General features: G+C 43.2%; 1 protein-coding gene across 5 annotated transcripts in view; it reads right to left on the reverse strand.

Moving 5' to 3' along the window:
* Positions 1-293: 293 nt before the first annotated feature.
* Positions 294-16,540, reverse strand: part of LOC129826680 (collagen alpha-1(XXVII) chain B-like) — a 94,995-nt gene continuing 78,748 nt past the window's right edge. For 4 of the 5 annotated variants that reach the window (XM_055887665.1, XM_055887663.1, XM_055887664.1 and 1 more), the window contains 28 exons: positions 13,904-13,957; positions 13,726-13,779; positions 13,485-13,538; positions 13,090-13,143; positions 11,675-11,782; positions 11,323-11,376; positions 10,900-11,007; positions 10,753-10,806; positions 10,203-10,256; positions 9,145-9,201; positions 8,980-9,033; positions 8,823-8,876; positions 8,578-8,631; positions 8,350-8,403; positions 8,115-8,222; positions 7,876-7,983; positions 6,650-6,757; positions 6,465-6,518; positions 5,546-5,608; positions 5,140-5,193; positions 4,989-5,024; positions 4,415-4,468; positions 4,240-4,263; positions 4,059-4,124; positions 3,625-3,796; positions 3,219-3,328; positions 2,453-2,674; positions 294-2,204 (listed from right to left, as the gene is read on the reverse strand). In XM_055887665.1, coding sequence (XP_055743640.1) covers positions 2,058-2,204; positions 2,453-2,674; positions 3,219-3,328; positions 3,625-3,796; positions 4,059-4,124; positions 4,240-4,263; positions 4,415-4,468; positions 4,989-5,024; positions 5,140-5,193; positions 5,546-5,608; positions 6,465-6,518; positions 6,650-6,757; positions 7,876-7,983; positions 8,115-8,222; positions 8,350-8,403; positions 8,578-8,631; positions 8,823-8,876; positions 8,980-9,033; positions 9,145-9,201; positions 10,203-10,256; positions 10,753-10,806; positions 10,900-11,007; positions 11,323-11,376; positions 11,675-11,782; positions 13,090-13,143; positions 13,485-13,538; positions 13,726-13,779; positions 13,904-13,957 — 2,193 coding nt within the window. In that variant the 3' untranslated portion in view covers positions 294-2,057. Of the gene's footprint in view, positions 2,205-2,452; positions 2,675-2,901; positions 3,329-3,624; positions 3,797-4,058; positions 4,125-4,239; positions 4,264-4,414; positions 4,469-4,988; positions 5,025-5,139; positions 5,194-5,545; positions 5,609-6,464; positions 6,519-6,649; positions 6,758-7,875; positions 7,984-8,114; positions 8,223-8,349; positions 8,404-8,577; positions 8,632-8,822; positions 8,877-8,979; positions 9,034-9,144; positions 9,202-10,202; positions 10,257-10,752; positions 10,807-10,899; positions 11,008-11,322; positions 11,377-11,674; positions 11,783-13,089; positions 13,144-13,484; positions 13,539-13,725; positions 13,780-13,903; positions 13,958-16,540 lie in introns of those variants that run through there. The other variant, XR_008755052.1, reaches the window with a different exon arrangement.

A 16,540-nucleotide genomic window follows, 5' to 3' on the forward strand; every position in this document is an offset into this window, starting at 1 on the left:
AAGAGGTGAAGTGTATAGAGATGAGCCGCTCGCTATTCTTTCAAGATACACTTTTCAAAAGGAATAACTATTCATTTTCAGTATTTAAGTTGCAATAACACATGAGCTGTTTTACAATAAAAGCCTCGTGGTTCATGTACTATGATAACTATTAATACTGCATTAAGTATTTCACTTTTATTGAGAACTAAACTCTGCTCAGTGTCTTTGTAGCTGACAATGAAAGTTGTACTGGATAGATAATTACCTTTTTTTAAATAAGAGAATGAGAACCAATGGAAACACACGTCTACTTGGGTTTCAAATATTTATTGAACACCTGAATGTTGAAGAAAATGAAAGTGTTGAAAACTACCAGCTGTATTATTATGATGCTGACAGACAGAGGACCTGCAGAGATGAATGGATGAAGTACACGATGACCACTAATATCTGTTCCTGGCCCTTAACAAAGATGTCAGATGACTCTTTGGATGTGTTATGGCTTTACTAATGTAAGAACATGATGGAGGGCTGTTTAAGATGTGTGATATGAGAGGTATTCTGACTTTCTAGGTTGGTTGGTTGAGCTGACCGCCTGTACAGAGATTTCACAAACATGGTCAACGATAAAGTAAACCAGTAAGACATAAAAGCATTGAAAATGGTTCCAGTACAGTTCTGATTAGAAAAAAACAAACCTAGAAAACAAAATCGATGAAGCCCCAAATTTATTAAAAATAAAAAATGCTCTGCTAATGATGGGTGTCTGGCTTAAAGTTTACAGAAAGTCGCAAAACCCATAGACATTAAATAACATAAATTAGCATGTTGGGATCCACTGTATACAACAAAGCTTTGCATAATTATACACATTTATACATTTCAACAAGTCAAAAATAAGACCTAAATCTTTCAATAATAGCTTCAGACTCATACAAAGGGGAGTACAATAGCGATGCAGAGAAAGAAACGCTGTTTTGCTAGCTTGTTTTTGCTAGCTTGGAGTGAATTTAAACATTTTTCCTTCTTTGCATTCATACTGTGTAAAAAAATATTCCCTTTGCTGTAGAAAAGGTATCTATGTTCTGTCAGGATTAAACAAGACCGCCTCATAACCCACCACAGGAATGATTATAGCACCAGGTACCAGGTGTCATCATCTCTGGTTCAGCTCATTGAGAGATGGGAGGTAGACCGACTCTTCTGACACTCTCTGGATTCACTCTCTAACTGCAAGCTTCAATTCATTTGACTAGGGAAACACACATCAGGAATGCAATAGCGCAATAGTTATTCGTAGACCAGTGGGCATTTCTTCAGCACCTAATCACCATTACAAGTAGATTCATACGTCATCTGCAGATCAGGCAGGAGAAAATAGCTGGACAGCACACACCTGTGGATGTATGCTGGAAACTAAGCCTAAGCCTGAATGTTATGATAATATTATATCCAATTGTTGGGTCTCACTGTAAACCTTAATTGCTTTGAAAAACTGCAGAACGAGATATGTTTATTGCACTTTTATATTAAGATATACATATAACATGTATAAATAATACATGTGTATGTGTGACATTTAGAAGGATAAGTAATGCATTCATAATATGTAAATGCATTTATAATCATTCCCTATTACTTTACACATTTCATAACATGTTGAGAGTTCATGACCATAGAAAGTAATAAGTTAAAAATGTTGTCCAAGAGTGATGTTAGAGACTCATTATTTTTTATCTCACTCGGGCATCCAGGTCTCGTGCCGTGCGACAGTAAAACAAGTCCCTGAAAAAAGCCAAAGCTTATCTTCTCTTCAGGCAGGCGGTAGGAACTAGTGCGAGACGTCTCAGTATCTCTGCAGTTTCTCCTGGTCCGTCCCTCAATGGTGCCCCCTGCCTGTTTCTGCAGTCCGAGCATATGCTGGAGGGTTAGGGGCCTGGCCTGGCCTGCCTCTCCTGAAGGGCCCCAGTATATGGGGACAGGAAGACCCCCTAACCTTCCCCATCCCGCCGCAAGTCACTCCTATGAGGAGGCTGTGTATGTACTGTCTCCTGGGCCTCTATAAGAACAGGCCTCTATAAGAAGCACACGGGGCCAACCTCTAGGTGGTAGTGCGAGCCAGGATCTGTGGCCGGTAGGTTATACACGTCCAGGATGGGGAGTAAGTTGGGGTCCTGGGTCTGGAAGACGAAATGGGTCTGGTGCCAGCGGCCATCTTTGATCTGAAAGACAAGGGGATTTTACTTTTTAGAACCTACAGAGACTAATTTGGTCAGACTGTGCAATACATTATCTTCAGTTGGTGTACAATTTACTATAATTAGAGCTTAAATACATGGTAGCCTTAAATACATGGTAGCCTATGTAACAACATGTAATGTGTCATGCACTATTCCATCCACTATTCCTCCAGCTGTATGTTCAGTAGGAGAGCAGACTGTCACATGATCCAGGCTGGAGGTTGACATACCCAGCATTCGTCCTTCACTACGTGGCGCTCCAGGAGTCCTCCAGCCTGGATCATGTCTCCTCCGCTCCAGGCCTTGAAGCGCACCGCGGTGGGGGAGGGCTCCAGGGAGGAGCTGTTGGCCCACACGGGGACATTCAGGCAGTGGATGGTGATGTGCTGCACTGCCTCAGAGCTCAGTAGATGGAGGAAGTTCATCTGGATACGACCCACCCCCATCTCCAGCTGCAGACGGACACACATCAACTACCGTTACAATTTAATCCCTAATCTATTGTGTCAGACAATACCAGTGGACATGCAAGATTTGGTTCTGGATGCCAGATACAAAACCTGTCTGAAGTAAAAATGTAGGATGTGTCAAAAGAAACAAAAGACAGGAAATTCAAATGAGCTAAATAGTAAGAATGCTGTTCTGTAGTACAGTACGACGGTTGTGTGTGGAAACATACAGATGTAGGATCTTCATTTGAGCCAGTTTGCTACAGCAGGAAAATAATCCTGCAGCAACAGGAAATGTGAATTATTATGTGGATCCTAATTAATGGGCATTTTTGTAGGGGTTGATACATATTTTGTGAGGGAAAATAAAGTCTGAAATTTCAAAGTGTAAATTGCAAACTTCAGAAGCATTTTTAAACCTCAAATACACTACAAGTTCCTCTGAAAACCTGACTAAAATATTGGCTTCCTATTATCAGTTGTTTTGACTGGATTGTGGCTTGTTTTGACTGTAAATGGCTGAGTAGTAGTGGAAGTTGATGCTGACCTTGGATACTGTGATGGGTTTCAGACAGGTCTGGCCACCGCTGGTGAAGTTACACGTCACCTCGATGGAGTCAGCAGAGCAGCCGAGGTTTGGGTCGATCCAGTAAGTTCCTTAGGGAAGGAGAACAAACTGAGTAAAAAAGGAGTCTGGATACAGGAGTAGTGTACTTTTAGCAGAGTGGACAAGTATGTAATGCTTTAGGACGGGATATCACTGGTCAGGTGTATAGTCTTGATATTTATCACTATAGATGACAATTTATAGTTTAGTTATAGCTTATAACTAGTCAGGTCCACATGGTCTAGAAAAACTATTGGACTAAGTATACTGTAACTGAAGGATTGAACCCAAAATGTGAATCTCAGGCTGTGTCCTGTATCTCAGATGACGTTTGTGCCTTCCTCACCATCATTCATCCTCTGTTCACAGTCCTTGAGGTCTCTGCAGATGCGCGCAGGGTTGTCGTGGGTTCCTAGTGGGTTCTTCAGGCTCTGGATCAAGGTGCTGAGGTAGTGGAGGGTCTTGAATATCTCTGTACCCTGGTGGTCCAACATGGGCAGGTCCATGTCGTGGAAACTCTAGAAATGATAGAGACAAACAGTCACACACCGAGCACCAAATCTTCACAAACAGCCAGCCACCATTGGAGAGTGATAAATGTCAAAATCCTGGCTTGAGAAGCATGAGGGTAACTGTACTTTTGTCATGCATTAATGCTAATGGAATATTTGTGTAAGAGTTGGTCATACATACAGTACGAACATACAATTGTTCTCTGTATTGTACTGGGTACATTGCTTATTTGCCAAGGGACCAATGATGCTTCTCACAGTGACTCACCTCTGACCTCAGCGCAGCATGGGAATCAATAATGAGCTGAAAAGCAGCACCAATAGCCTCCCTTCTCTAGAAGAGAAGACAAAAAGACAAAAGTATGAACTCTGAAACATTCTCCCGCATTCACTCCTTACTCCTCTCCATTGCTTCTGAGAAAGTCCAATTGTAAATAGAGGAGACTTACAAATGGCATAGAACCAGGGAGGCCCTATAACACAATGGAAATAGAAAGGGGGGGGGGGGGGGGGGGGGTTAATGCATGCATGGTCCAGTCATAGTACAGCATATAACAAAAAATTCAGAAAAACGAGTGATACCACTATTGCAAAGTCTTTACATAAATAACAGAAAAGACTTACTGGGGGTCCGGGTGGTCCACGAGGACCAGGAGGGCCCCTTGGTCCTTGTACCCCCTGTTTGTAAAAAAACAAGAACACTATTGGATTAATACACCCCCCTAGACCATAATGCTGCAGCCTGACCTCTCAATATCAAGATCCTCTTCATCTAAACTCCTCTGCCAACAGACGGTAAAGCAGCGGCAAGCAGTAAGTAACCTTTCTGTCTCAACTTATTCCTAGTTGTCATGGTGAGTGGAACAACAAACAGAGAAGCACTGAGGGAAATGAAAAGTGCTTTAGGGGTTGAGGCTGAATCCCTTCTAAGCAGTGTGCTCTCCATACTAAGCACCCTATTCTGTCCTGTGATCACTCTAAGCCTCGGTGTAAGGCAGAGCTGGGTTCAAATACTATTTGAAATCATTTCAAATACTTTGTGTGATTAATTGCCAGTCTAAATGGACCAATAGAATAGTGCCACAACTCTAAACCCCGCCCATCTGAAATTCCAGGCAGGCTAGAGTATATACTCAAAATAGTATTTGAACCCAGGCCTGGAATAAGGGATATGATTCATAAAAATAAGGACACGCACCGCATCCCCTCGACTTCCTTTGTCACCTTGGGGACCCTGAGAGAGAGAGCGAGAGAGAGAGGGGAAATTACTCCATCGCCCCCCCCAAAAAAACTGAGTGATAACATGTTCTTTGGCAGATAAGGGGTATGAGATATGATGATGTACATACTGTATTACCACTGGGGCCGATGATACCGACTGGGCCTATGGCACCAACATTACCCTGGAGAGAGAGAGAGAGAGAAAGATAAACATTGTTAGTGAGGGCAGCCACTATCTGAATTAACAAGGCATATGTTGTCAATATGGTGGCCCTCTTTTGCTTGGTTAGTTGAGCAGGGTGTTTGCAACGCCATGATAGTGGGTTTGATTTCCCAGGACCACCCGTACAGAAAATGTATGGATAAAAGCGTCTGATAAATGGCATATACTATGTGTATTATATATTAATATGCCCAGTGTTTCAGCCTAGGATGAACTATTGACCCAAGTTCCAACCTAAAAATAGGCCATGTTACCTGACCTGGAAAAACATAGGGAATTTACGTAATAACAATTTTCTCATCTCCTTTTACCATCAAGCCATGTGGCCCTTTTGGTCCCTGGATGCCGGCTGGGCCCAGATCTCCTGGAGGTCCCTATGAAGATAAAACATATGTGTTGATAAGATACAATGTGTTAATAAGGCAAGTATCACTTCATATAGAAGCTTAGGCCAACTGAGTGCAAGGTTGCACCATATGGGCTGTATGTAATATGCACAGTAAGCAACACAGACAGCAAGAGACACTCCAAGTTTCTTCAGTTAACAGCTGTTTCACTGAAAATTATTATTTGATAGGTCTTGATGATGAGTCAGTAAGCCTACAGTGCGTCTGACATCTAATTTGCCAAGTCAGAGAATCTATCTCCACTTTAGCATAACGCCAAGGCTCAGCTGCCTAACATTCCTCTGTGAGATGTGTGTATACAGTATATCAAAATGGAACACTCTAGGAAAATATCCAACTGGAGCACAGGCAGTCATATGACTCACTAAATTAGCGCCTAAATGTTCAGTAAAGCCTGTAACTTCTTCGTTTTCTTAACTGCCCAACACCTGTAGAGCAACATCACTAGAGAGTAATAAAGTAACCGAAGTTATGGCGTGTTAAGTGACATTACACGTGGGTGGAGTAAACTTCTTGTGGACCGTGATAGATTTTCTGCCCCAATGCAGCAGTCTTTAATTCGATTTATCCCTTTCAGAGCAAAGACAATAGACGCTACCAAATCGTTTGAGGCTTTAAATTCCTTTAAAGCTTTACTATTAATCTCCAGCAGATCCCTGATTTCCCACTGAAAATGGGTTCTGCTTTTTTGCCGGTGTTTTATTAGAACCATATTTTTTGCGGCTTAGAACTTCATTCTTGATGGTCCACGTTTAAAGCCCTGTGTTATTTGATCATGTGACTCAGGTGTGAGATGAAAATGGGGTGGGGAAGTCTAGCGTACCTTTGGTCCGAACATCCCGAGAACCCCTGGGTACCCTGATTCACCTGTGTCACCCTGAGGAGAGAAATGGAACCATCTTCATCATCCTCACTGTCGTCATTGTCATTCACCTCCTCATCATCATTATCATGTCCTAGTCATGATGACCAATCAAACGGACTCAGCAATGTTGCTATGTTACTCACGAGCTGTCCTTTGTTCCCCTGGTCACCCTGTTTTCCTGGAATTCCCATTCCACCAATGTGGCCTCTTTTCCCTGAATATCCAGTTTGGCCGGGGAGACCCCTCTCACCCTGAGACACACACACAAGGACAGACAACCATTCAGAACCAGTACCGTGTGGAGAAGGTTGATTTCTTTCAACACTCGACTGGGAAGTTATGATGGAGCAATAGCTCAAGTGCTTATTTCTCATCCTTCAGACCTTGTACAACATATAATACCATAACCATGGTGGTCACAGTTCATCCACCGGGTACAACATATAATACGATAACCATGGTGGTCACAGTTCATCCACCGGGTACAACATATAATACGATAACCATGGTGGTCACAGTTCATCCACCGGGTACAACATATAATACAATAACCATGGTGGTCACAGTTCATCCACCGGGTACAACATATAATACGATAACCATGGTGGTCACAGTTCATCCACCGGGTACAACATATAATACGATAACCATGGTGGTCACAGTTCATCCACCGGGTACAACATATAATACGATAACCATGGTGGTCACAGTTCATTCACCGGGTACAACATATAATACCATAACCATGGTGGTCACAGTTCATCCACTGGGTACAACATATAATACGATAACCATGGTGGTCACAGTTCATCCACCGGGTACAACATATAATACGATAACCATGGTGGTCACAGTTCATTCACCGGGTACAACATATAATAGGATAACCATGGTGGTCACAGTTCATCCACCGGGTACAACATATAATACGATAACCATGGTGGTCACAGTTCATCCACCGGGTACAACATATAATACGATAACCATGGTGGTCACAGTTCATTCACCGGGTACAACATATAATAGGATAACCATGGTGGTCACAGTTCATCCACCGGGTACAACATATAATACGATAACCATGGTGGTCACAGTTCATTCACCGGGTACAACATATAATACGATAACCATGGTGGTCACAGTTCATTCACCGGGTACAACATATAATAGGATAACCATGGTGGTCACAGTTCATCCACCGGGTACAACATATAATACGATAACCATGGTGGTCCCAGTTCATCCACCGGGTACAACATATAATACGATAACCATGGTGGTCACAGTTCATTCTTCACCTTGTACAACATATAATTGGATAACCATGGTGGTCACAGTTCATTGGAGCATGTTCTCTCTCCTCTCTCACCTTGGGTCCGAAGGAGCCCTGATCGCCTGGAAGCCCTGGCACGCCCATTTTACCACTGTTACCAGCTTTGCCAATGATACCAAACTCTCCGTCGTCTCCTTGCTCCCCCTAAGGAGTGGACACAAACAATTGAGGATGGCTGAGGCTTAACAGAGAAGACCAATCATACAGTAGCAAAAGACTCTGCTTATTTCAGTCAATGAGAAGAATGCACAGTTATGGTGTCTGTCCTTCCTCACCTTCATTCCATTGTCACCATCTTTCCCAGGAGGCCCGTCCATTCCAGGTTGGCCCTCAAGGCCCTCTCTTCCCACCACTCCCTTTGGGCCAGGAGGACCCTCGGGACCCTGGAAAAGATAGAGAATAATGCTACATATGAGATGCATTCTAGCACAATCAATCAATTAATCAATCAACCAATCAATCAATCAATGACATGCAGTATTAAAATGAAAAGATAAAGTTCTCACTCACCGGTGGTCCTTTGGTCCCAGACTCGCCTTGTTTGCCCCGTTTGCCTTTCTGACCCTGGAGTAGATCATAGAGGTACAGACCATCAGTTCCAACATGACATCACCACATAGCAAAAGAGCCCCAATACATTGAAATCAAATTAAAGGGGTACCAAAGTGGTTCAAACAGGTGTTGTGAGGTAAAACTGGATACAACAGTTTGGTTGTTGTTGAGGTATTTTGTCCTTACTTGATCACCTTTCGATCCTTTCAGACCCTGTATTCCCCTTGGTCCAGGATGTCCCTACAATATATAAAAAAGAAAGAAGGAATGAATGAACGAATGAAAGATGAAACAATCAAACAAACAAATGACAAGTTTTACCTTTTTAATAGGTAGATATTCTAATGTAGATACTGTCTCAAATCAAATTTGATTTGATTCAGTGTGAAAGAACACATATTATCATGTCATAAACAGAACCTTTTACTCACAGGTAGTCCAGTTGCTCCGGCTTTGCCTCTCGATCCGTCCACCCCTGGCTGGCCCTGGGAAATAGACATTTGTTAATGTTAGCCGTTTCCATGTATAAAGGATATATTCCAAATGAGACAACATTAACGTATACAATACAATCGACATCCCACTTACTAGGTATCCTGGGTCCCCTGATTCTCCTCTGTCTCCCCTGTCTCCGGTAGAACCCTGGTTTCAGATGGGAACCAAACAGAATGAAGCATATAGATCCCAGCTATTTTAGCAAAGAAACACCAAACAACACAGCAGGCGGAGGGCTACATGATGAGAGGAACTCACTCTGTCACCTTGTGGACCGGGAGGGCCTTCCACCTTACTGTCCTCCCCCTGTTCACCCTGGAAAACATACAGGGAAAACAGATTTATTTTTAATTACACATTTTAATAAGGTTAAATTCATGATATTCCTTTCAGTACAATGAAATATTCTATGCAATTATAGTTTTTGTTGGTGATGGAAATAGGTTGCTTTCAATAAAAAGGGGACCTAGATTGCATTAAATGTTCCAGTGACTTTACAGGGGCCGGTGAATGATGTGGAAGGCTTGTAGTATTTCATAGTGCATGAGGATCAGCAAAATACAAGAGGAAACAGTGGAACAGGGATCCAAAACTAAACAATTTATAAGTAGTGGCACAATATTGATCTCATTAGAAAGTAAGTATGGTCAACATTACGAGGTTACCAGCACACAGGAAAGAGGACTTCATATCGAAGTCCTATTTATCAAGCTGAACCTTGATTGATCTGAATAGTGATGACAAGGAGTATTCCAATAGCAGTTGAAAGCAGTTTGTGTCCAATGACCTACATTTGATCAAATTTCTCCAGAGTTAATGAGAAGTGCCATTGTGCATACCATTGATCAATTATATTTAATCGCTTCTTGTGGGATAATCAGACTGAAATAGCCGTGGAATTCAGTCACTCTCAGCGGCTGGAAACCATGTGATATGGCTAGGACTTTTTCCTGATAGCAATGGCCTATCTCTAGTGCCCAGTAATGGCCTATCTCTAGGGCCCAGAGTTTCTCCTAGGCAGGGCATGTGTTCAGGAGAAACTCCTAGCCCTACCAACATGTGATAATGGGATATGTGGGACATACAAATGTGTGCAAACATGACTGTCAGTCGTTTTGGATAAAAGTGTCTGCTAAATCGCACACATGAACATTAGTATTATATATTACATGGATTGACTATAGGACAGAGAGAGAGAGACGGACAGTGCTAGGGCTGTCACCACTAATCCTCCACAGACCATAAGTCTAGACCATAAGTCAAGGCACCCACAAAGAGAGAGCTATTAGACACAGACAGGACTGTGGGAAGTGTACCTTTTCACCTTTTGGTCCAGGAGGTCCCAGTGAGCCTTGCCGTCCTGTGTGGCCCTACAACCACAGAGGAGGACAATAGAGACCGTGTTATTCATCACACAGGGCAACAACAATAGCTACCTTCTTGGAAGCATTCAATGTTATGTGTCATTAGGTAAACAATACTCACTGAAGGCAGCAATTTAGATATAGTCGATTTTTTTATTTAACAAGGCAAGTCAGTTAAGAACAAATTCTTATTTGCAATGACGGCCTACACCGACCAAACACAGACAACGCTGGGCTAATTGTGCGCCACCCTATTGGACTCCCAATCACAGCCAGTTGGGATACAGTATGGATTTGAACCAGGTTGTCTGTAGTGACACCTCTAGCTGAGATGCAGTGCCTTAGACCACTGTGCCACTTGGGAGCCCAATGATAATGTCCTAGGTGGCAATGCTTCATAACTCTTCATCAATCGATCATCTGGCTATATTTAATTGATCTAGAATCATATTGCGTTGATATTGAGTGAAGGATATTGTATGTGGTAAAGGGTAAATTTTACCTCGTATCCTGTGATGCCTATTTCACCTTGCTGGCCCATTCTCCCTGGTGCACCCTGTAAACGTCAGATGTTCAGTCTTTACGACCTAGCACATTAGGAAACCAACATATCAGACGAAAAACTAGGAACAAATCTACAGAGCCTTACCACTGGTCCAATGGTTCCTCTCGATCCCTTCGGCCCAACAAATCCTGCTTCTCCTTGTTCACCAATTGCCCCAGTCTCTCCCAGGTGACCCATGTGACCCTTGCTGCCCTAGAGCAGGGTCACAATAGAGCAGGCATGCAAAAATAGCAAGGTTGACTTTCAGTCATTGGCAAATTGTGTGTGGATAGTTTTACAGTGTCATCTCAACTCTCCATTTTGAATGTCCACTTTCAACATAGTGGCTCTAGAGGCCATTGATGCCTAATGTTTGTTGACTACAATAACAGATAAGGAGCAATCCAACTTTCTTTAAAAACCAAGAAAGGTACGGTGAAACTACTATCAGGTTTCAGTGAATGAAATGAATGAGAGTGACAGATGTAGGGAGGCGTACTTCATGAGGAACTGAGCTGACATACATACCTTCTCCCCTGGTTTTCCTCTTTCACCAAACTTGCCAGGTTTGCCCTCCTGACCCTGGAAGACAGTTATTGGTGTCAGAAGTCAACAGCTGTTTATTTTAACAGCAATAAACCTCTATGACAAAGACACGGCAATGGTCAAAATGGTCATCCACAGTATTCTCAGTAAAGACAGTTTGCAGGAGACAAAAGCGTGTTGGTATCCTTTTTGCCTTGACATGTAGTAGCCTACCTGCTGCAAAGTAACATTTCATCTAAAACAACAGCAAGGGAAGTGAGGAACTCTGATTCATGAGAACCTGTGAGTCAAGTACAGGAAATGTAAATATGTTAGGTTGAGTTTGGACACTCACCCACACTCCCACTAAGCCAGGAGGTCCGGGAGACCCTTCCTTTCCTTTCAGTCCGGTGTCACCCCTCTCTCCTTTACCCCCCTCCGGTCCCATGTCACCCTTCTCGCCCTGATTAGAGAACCAAGAAGACAATTATACCTGATCACACACTTCACGGGTGCAGATGTTGGCGGTAGCAGAAAATATTCAGACAAGGTCTTTGAAGGCCGAAGTGGAGAAGGGTAGGCAATGTATTTCCATAACAACTCCTGCCAGAAGGAAGCGCTCAAAATAGGCCTGCTCCCTGTTTATTTTCACTCAGCGTCAACAGAATTCAGCTCCAACTGTACGACGGCCAGCATCTTACACAATGCAGCACTTGAGTCTGACTAAAACGAATTACAGTTTAACAGTGTAGTACAGTTCATTAACTCCATATGAACATGGCTTAGATCACATCTGATGACGATAGAATCACATTCTCTTGTGAATGGCTGTTCAAAATAGTGACAGTTATCCTAAAACACTCTCTTCTCTTTTACTAAGAACTGGCTATGAACCCATAAGAGTCTGAGCCCTGTCTAAGTCGGGTGAAGGATCCTACTAATCTGTATGGAATTGTTTTAAGAAGGTCATAACAAGGATCATTTTGCTATTTGATTTAGAATTTTAAGACCCCTTGAAGCATCACCAAAATATTTGATGAAAAATAATTTTTGGCCTTACTGCTATTAGCCCATACAAATGCATTGAATAACAGATTGACTACATAGAACAGTAAATAGTTTGTTCTGAAGTGTCTGTCCTATATCTGAGAGAGATAAGAAAGATCAGGAAACATTTGTATATTTGTTTTTACATGTATTTAACCCCTCATTTTTTGGCACGAATGAGTTTCCAAACAGTATATACTGTACTTCCAATCATTATTTCAACTGATACCGGTGGACCTTCAGACGAGTCTTGTGAGGCCTGTCGGCGTCCTCAAGCAAAACCGGCATGTACGTGTTCGTGAGAGTCTCACCTTTCCACAGAGGGGTCAGATTCGTGTGTAGCCCAAACTGTTCGGACACTACAGACGATTATGTGAGAAGAACGATTTTCGGGAAGTCTCAGGGTCTGACAAATGGTCTGACAAACACCGCTCTAGCTCTGTTACCTTTCATCGCAGATGCGGAAGTACGACATGGGAGGATGCGGTGGATTGAGACGCATCCAATGCAAAAAAAACCATATCTAGCTTAAAGTGATGGGGACGTGGACATCGACCTCAGGGGGTTAAACAGCCATACCCTAACTGGAGATATGTACATATAACTCTAACTGGCAAATCGTCTATTGATGTCAATGAGACAATGTCAACTCTGGTCTTAGACTTTCAACGCAAGTTAGGATTCATCACAGTGACTATTGCCTTAGTGTTATTCATCTCTTACCTTGAGTCCATCAGGACCACTCTGTCCGGCATCCCCATCGATCCCCATCTCACCCTGAAGGAGGGGGGGTTTAAGTACAAGTAAATAAGGCCAAACTACCTATGGAACACTGGTCACTTTAATAATACTGTATATACTGTATTCTACTGCATTTTGGTCAATGCCACTCCGACATTGCTCTTTCTAATATTTATATATTTCTTAATTCCATTATTTTAGATTTGTGTGTATTGTTGTGTATTGTTAGATATTACTGCACTGTTGGAGCTAGGTACACATGCATTTTGTTACACCCGCAATAACATCTACTAAACATGTGTACGTTACCAATAACCTTTGATTCGATTTGATTTGTTACAGGAATCACAAACATTGGTAGAAGAGGGGGTACTCACCCTCTGTCCGATGAGGCCCTGCTCTCCGAAGTTTCCTGCTGGTCCGAGGGCACCCTGTCACACAGGTCAATAACACAATGAAAAAAATGGATGCTTTCCATTTCAATACACTGTGTGCAACATAAATAGACTGAATCGATTACTGGAAATGTGATTACTGGAAATGTGAATATTACCCAGCTACTCTTCCTGGGGTCCAAACAGTGAGTACCTTGTTGATTATTAAAGAGTATAATCTTACCTTCTCTCCTGGTTCGCCTGGTAGTCCCCACTCCCCCACCTTTCCAATTAGACCCTGTCAGAGAACAATGACCATTCATAATCAAATTAGGGGGCAAGGCATTGGTCACTGGAGCCTGAACTAATCACATTACACCACGAGAATGACACACTACGTCATGTAGAATAGTGTAACTCACCTTGACTCCCATCTCTCCCAGTGGACCCATAGTTCCTGGTGGCCCAGTAAGTCCCTATGGTGATAAGACAGAGCCATGGTATGATGTGATGACCGAGAGCTCCAAAATATATTGGCCTATGAAGCCCTTTATATCCTAGGTAACTACACTGGTAAAACAAAATAAATACAGTGCGGATAAAAAGCTAATGTGAGTGAAAAAAGGCAGCAAGAATAGAGTGTGAAAAAGCCGTTGAGGATATACATGTGGATGGTGGAGATACGTCCATCTGGACTTGAGATCGAGACCCTCTCCTTGAGTCTTAGAACACAGAACTAAAGCTTCTGTATGTGGTGGAAACTAGCCAATACTCAAATAGAGCTGTTTGCAGGAAGCTCAGAGTAAATCATCTGATCTTACTGTCCTCTCTCTCTCCGTATAATTTTCTCTCTCTCTGTCCCTCTATATATATATATATATATATATCTGTCTCTCTCTATGTCTCTCTCTATGTTTATTTCTCTCCCCCCTTCTTTTTCTCCCTCTCTCTTCCCGTTACATAATGCAGGATGCAGGATGAGGCTTCCCTGGGCTGCTCAAGCAGAAGCTGCAACATTTCAGCTGTCGGAATGAAGATGTACTGCAGAGACAAGTGCACACTTAAGTCTGTTCAATGCCCCTAGTCACCTCCTCTCTAAGATGTTGGTTGGGTCCAATAACCCCTGATTTCAGGCTTCACAGATCCTAACCATAGGCAGAAGGATTACCAGCAGGTGTATGGAAGGGTGTATGGAGACATTATGGTAAACAAAGTTAGGAATAGTAATGAAATCAGACAGCTTCCTGGCTTGAAGGTGAAATATCATGCAAAACCGATGTGGCAGTAAGTGTTACTCTATAGGAATTTAAATATAGGAAATAACACCCATATCCCTGACTGGGCTGGAGACAGTTAGGCCTGGCAGGGTAAAACAACAAGATGGCGCCTACAATGGTCGCCCTTTTGCAAGCTCCCAGCCAACTTTGCAGTCTTTTTTGTTGTTGTTGTTGTTATTTTGTACTTTATTTGATCAGAAAGGTTCTAGTATTATTTCCTATGACCGACAAACACTTCTGGACATCAGATCGGAGATTACTCACCACAAATTTGACCTTCCGGTGTGGAATCCTCTGTCTAGACTACCCAAAGCACTTATCTTCATCACGGAAGCCCTTTTCCAAAAAGACCCAGCCAGAGGAGGGGAAGGCGAGCTGGAGTTCTAGTCCAATTAAGGAAAATGGCAAGCCAACCTCCACTCCCTAGTATATTACTTGCTAATGTACGGTCTGTTTTGCTCATGCGGACTGGGATATGTTCCGGGCCTCCTCTGGGAATAGCATTGACGACTACACTAACTCTGTCTCGGTGCATAGTGCATAAAGGATGTTGTTCCTAGAGTGACGATTAGAACATAACCAAACCAAAAAACTGGATACATGGCAGCATTCGTGAAAAACTTAAAGCGCAAACCATTGCATTTAACTACAGTAAAGTGACTGGAAACATGGACGAGTATAAACAGAATAAACCACACAGAGCCGTTGTCATGGATCCCCGCTGCTCACGAGGACTGCAGGCTCCCGATCTCTGTAGCCAACATGAGTAGGACCTTCAAGCGTGTTAACCCTCGCAATACTGCCGGCCCGGATGACATCCCAAGCTGTGTCCTCAGAGCATGTGCAGAGCAGCTGGCTGGAGTGTTTATGGACATTTTCAATCTCGACTATCCCAGTCTATCATGCCACTTGCTTAAAATGACCAACATTGTTCCTCTACCCAAGCAAGCCAAGGTAACTGAACTAAATGACTATCACTTATGTCATCATGAAGTGCTTTGAAAGTCAAGGACCATTTCACCACCACCATACCCAACACCCTTGACCCACTACAATTTGCATACCGCCCCAACAGATCCATGGACAACGCAATTACCCTTGCACTGCACACCGCCCTATCCCACCTGGACAAGAGGAATACCTATGTGAGAATGCTGTTAATTGACTACAGCTCAGCTTCTGAAACCATAGTGCTTGTCACTAAGCTCAGGGCCTCAGGGCTAAACTCCTCCCTGTGCAACTGGATCCTAGATTTCCTGACGGGCTGACCCCAGGTGGTGAGGGTAGGCAACAACACCTCCACCACGCTGATTCTCAACACAGGGGCCCCCATGGAGTGTGTGCTCAGCCCTCTGCTGTACTCCCTGTTTACCCATGACTGTGTGTCCACGCACAACTCCAACTCAATCAATACGTTTGCTGACAACACAACAGTGGTAGGCCTGATTATTAACAACGATGAGACAGCCTACAGGGAGGAGGTTAAAGCCCTTGCGGAGAGGTGCCAGGAACATAACCTCTCTCTCAACAAAACGAAGGAGCTTATCGTGGACTACAGGAGACAGAAGAGGGAGCATGTCCCCATCCTCATCGACAGGGCCGCAGTCAATAGGGTCAAAAGCTTCAAGTTCCTCTGCATGCACATCACTGAGGACCTGAAATGGTCTCGCCATAACAGCGCCTCTACAACCTCAGACAGCTGAAGAAATGTGGTATGTCCCCTAAGACCCTCACAAACTTCTACAGATGCACCATTGAGAGCATTCAGTAGGGCTGCATCAC

This window comes from Salvelinus fontinalis, chromosome 28, assembly GCF_029448725.1.
Source record: "Salvelinus fontinalis isolate EN_2023a chromosome 28, ASM2944872v1, whole genome shotgun sequence".
Classification (NCBI taxonomy): Eukaryota; Metazoa; Chordata; class Actinopteri; order Salmoniformes; family Salmonidae; genus Salvelinus; species Salvelinus fontinalis.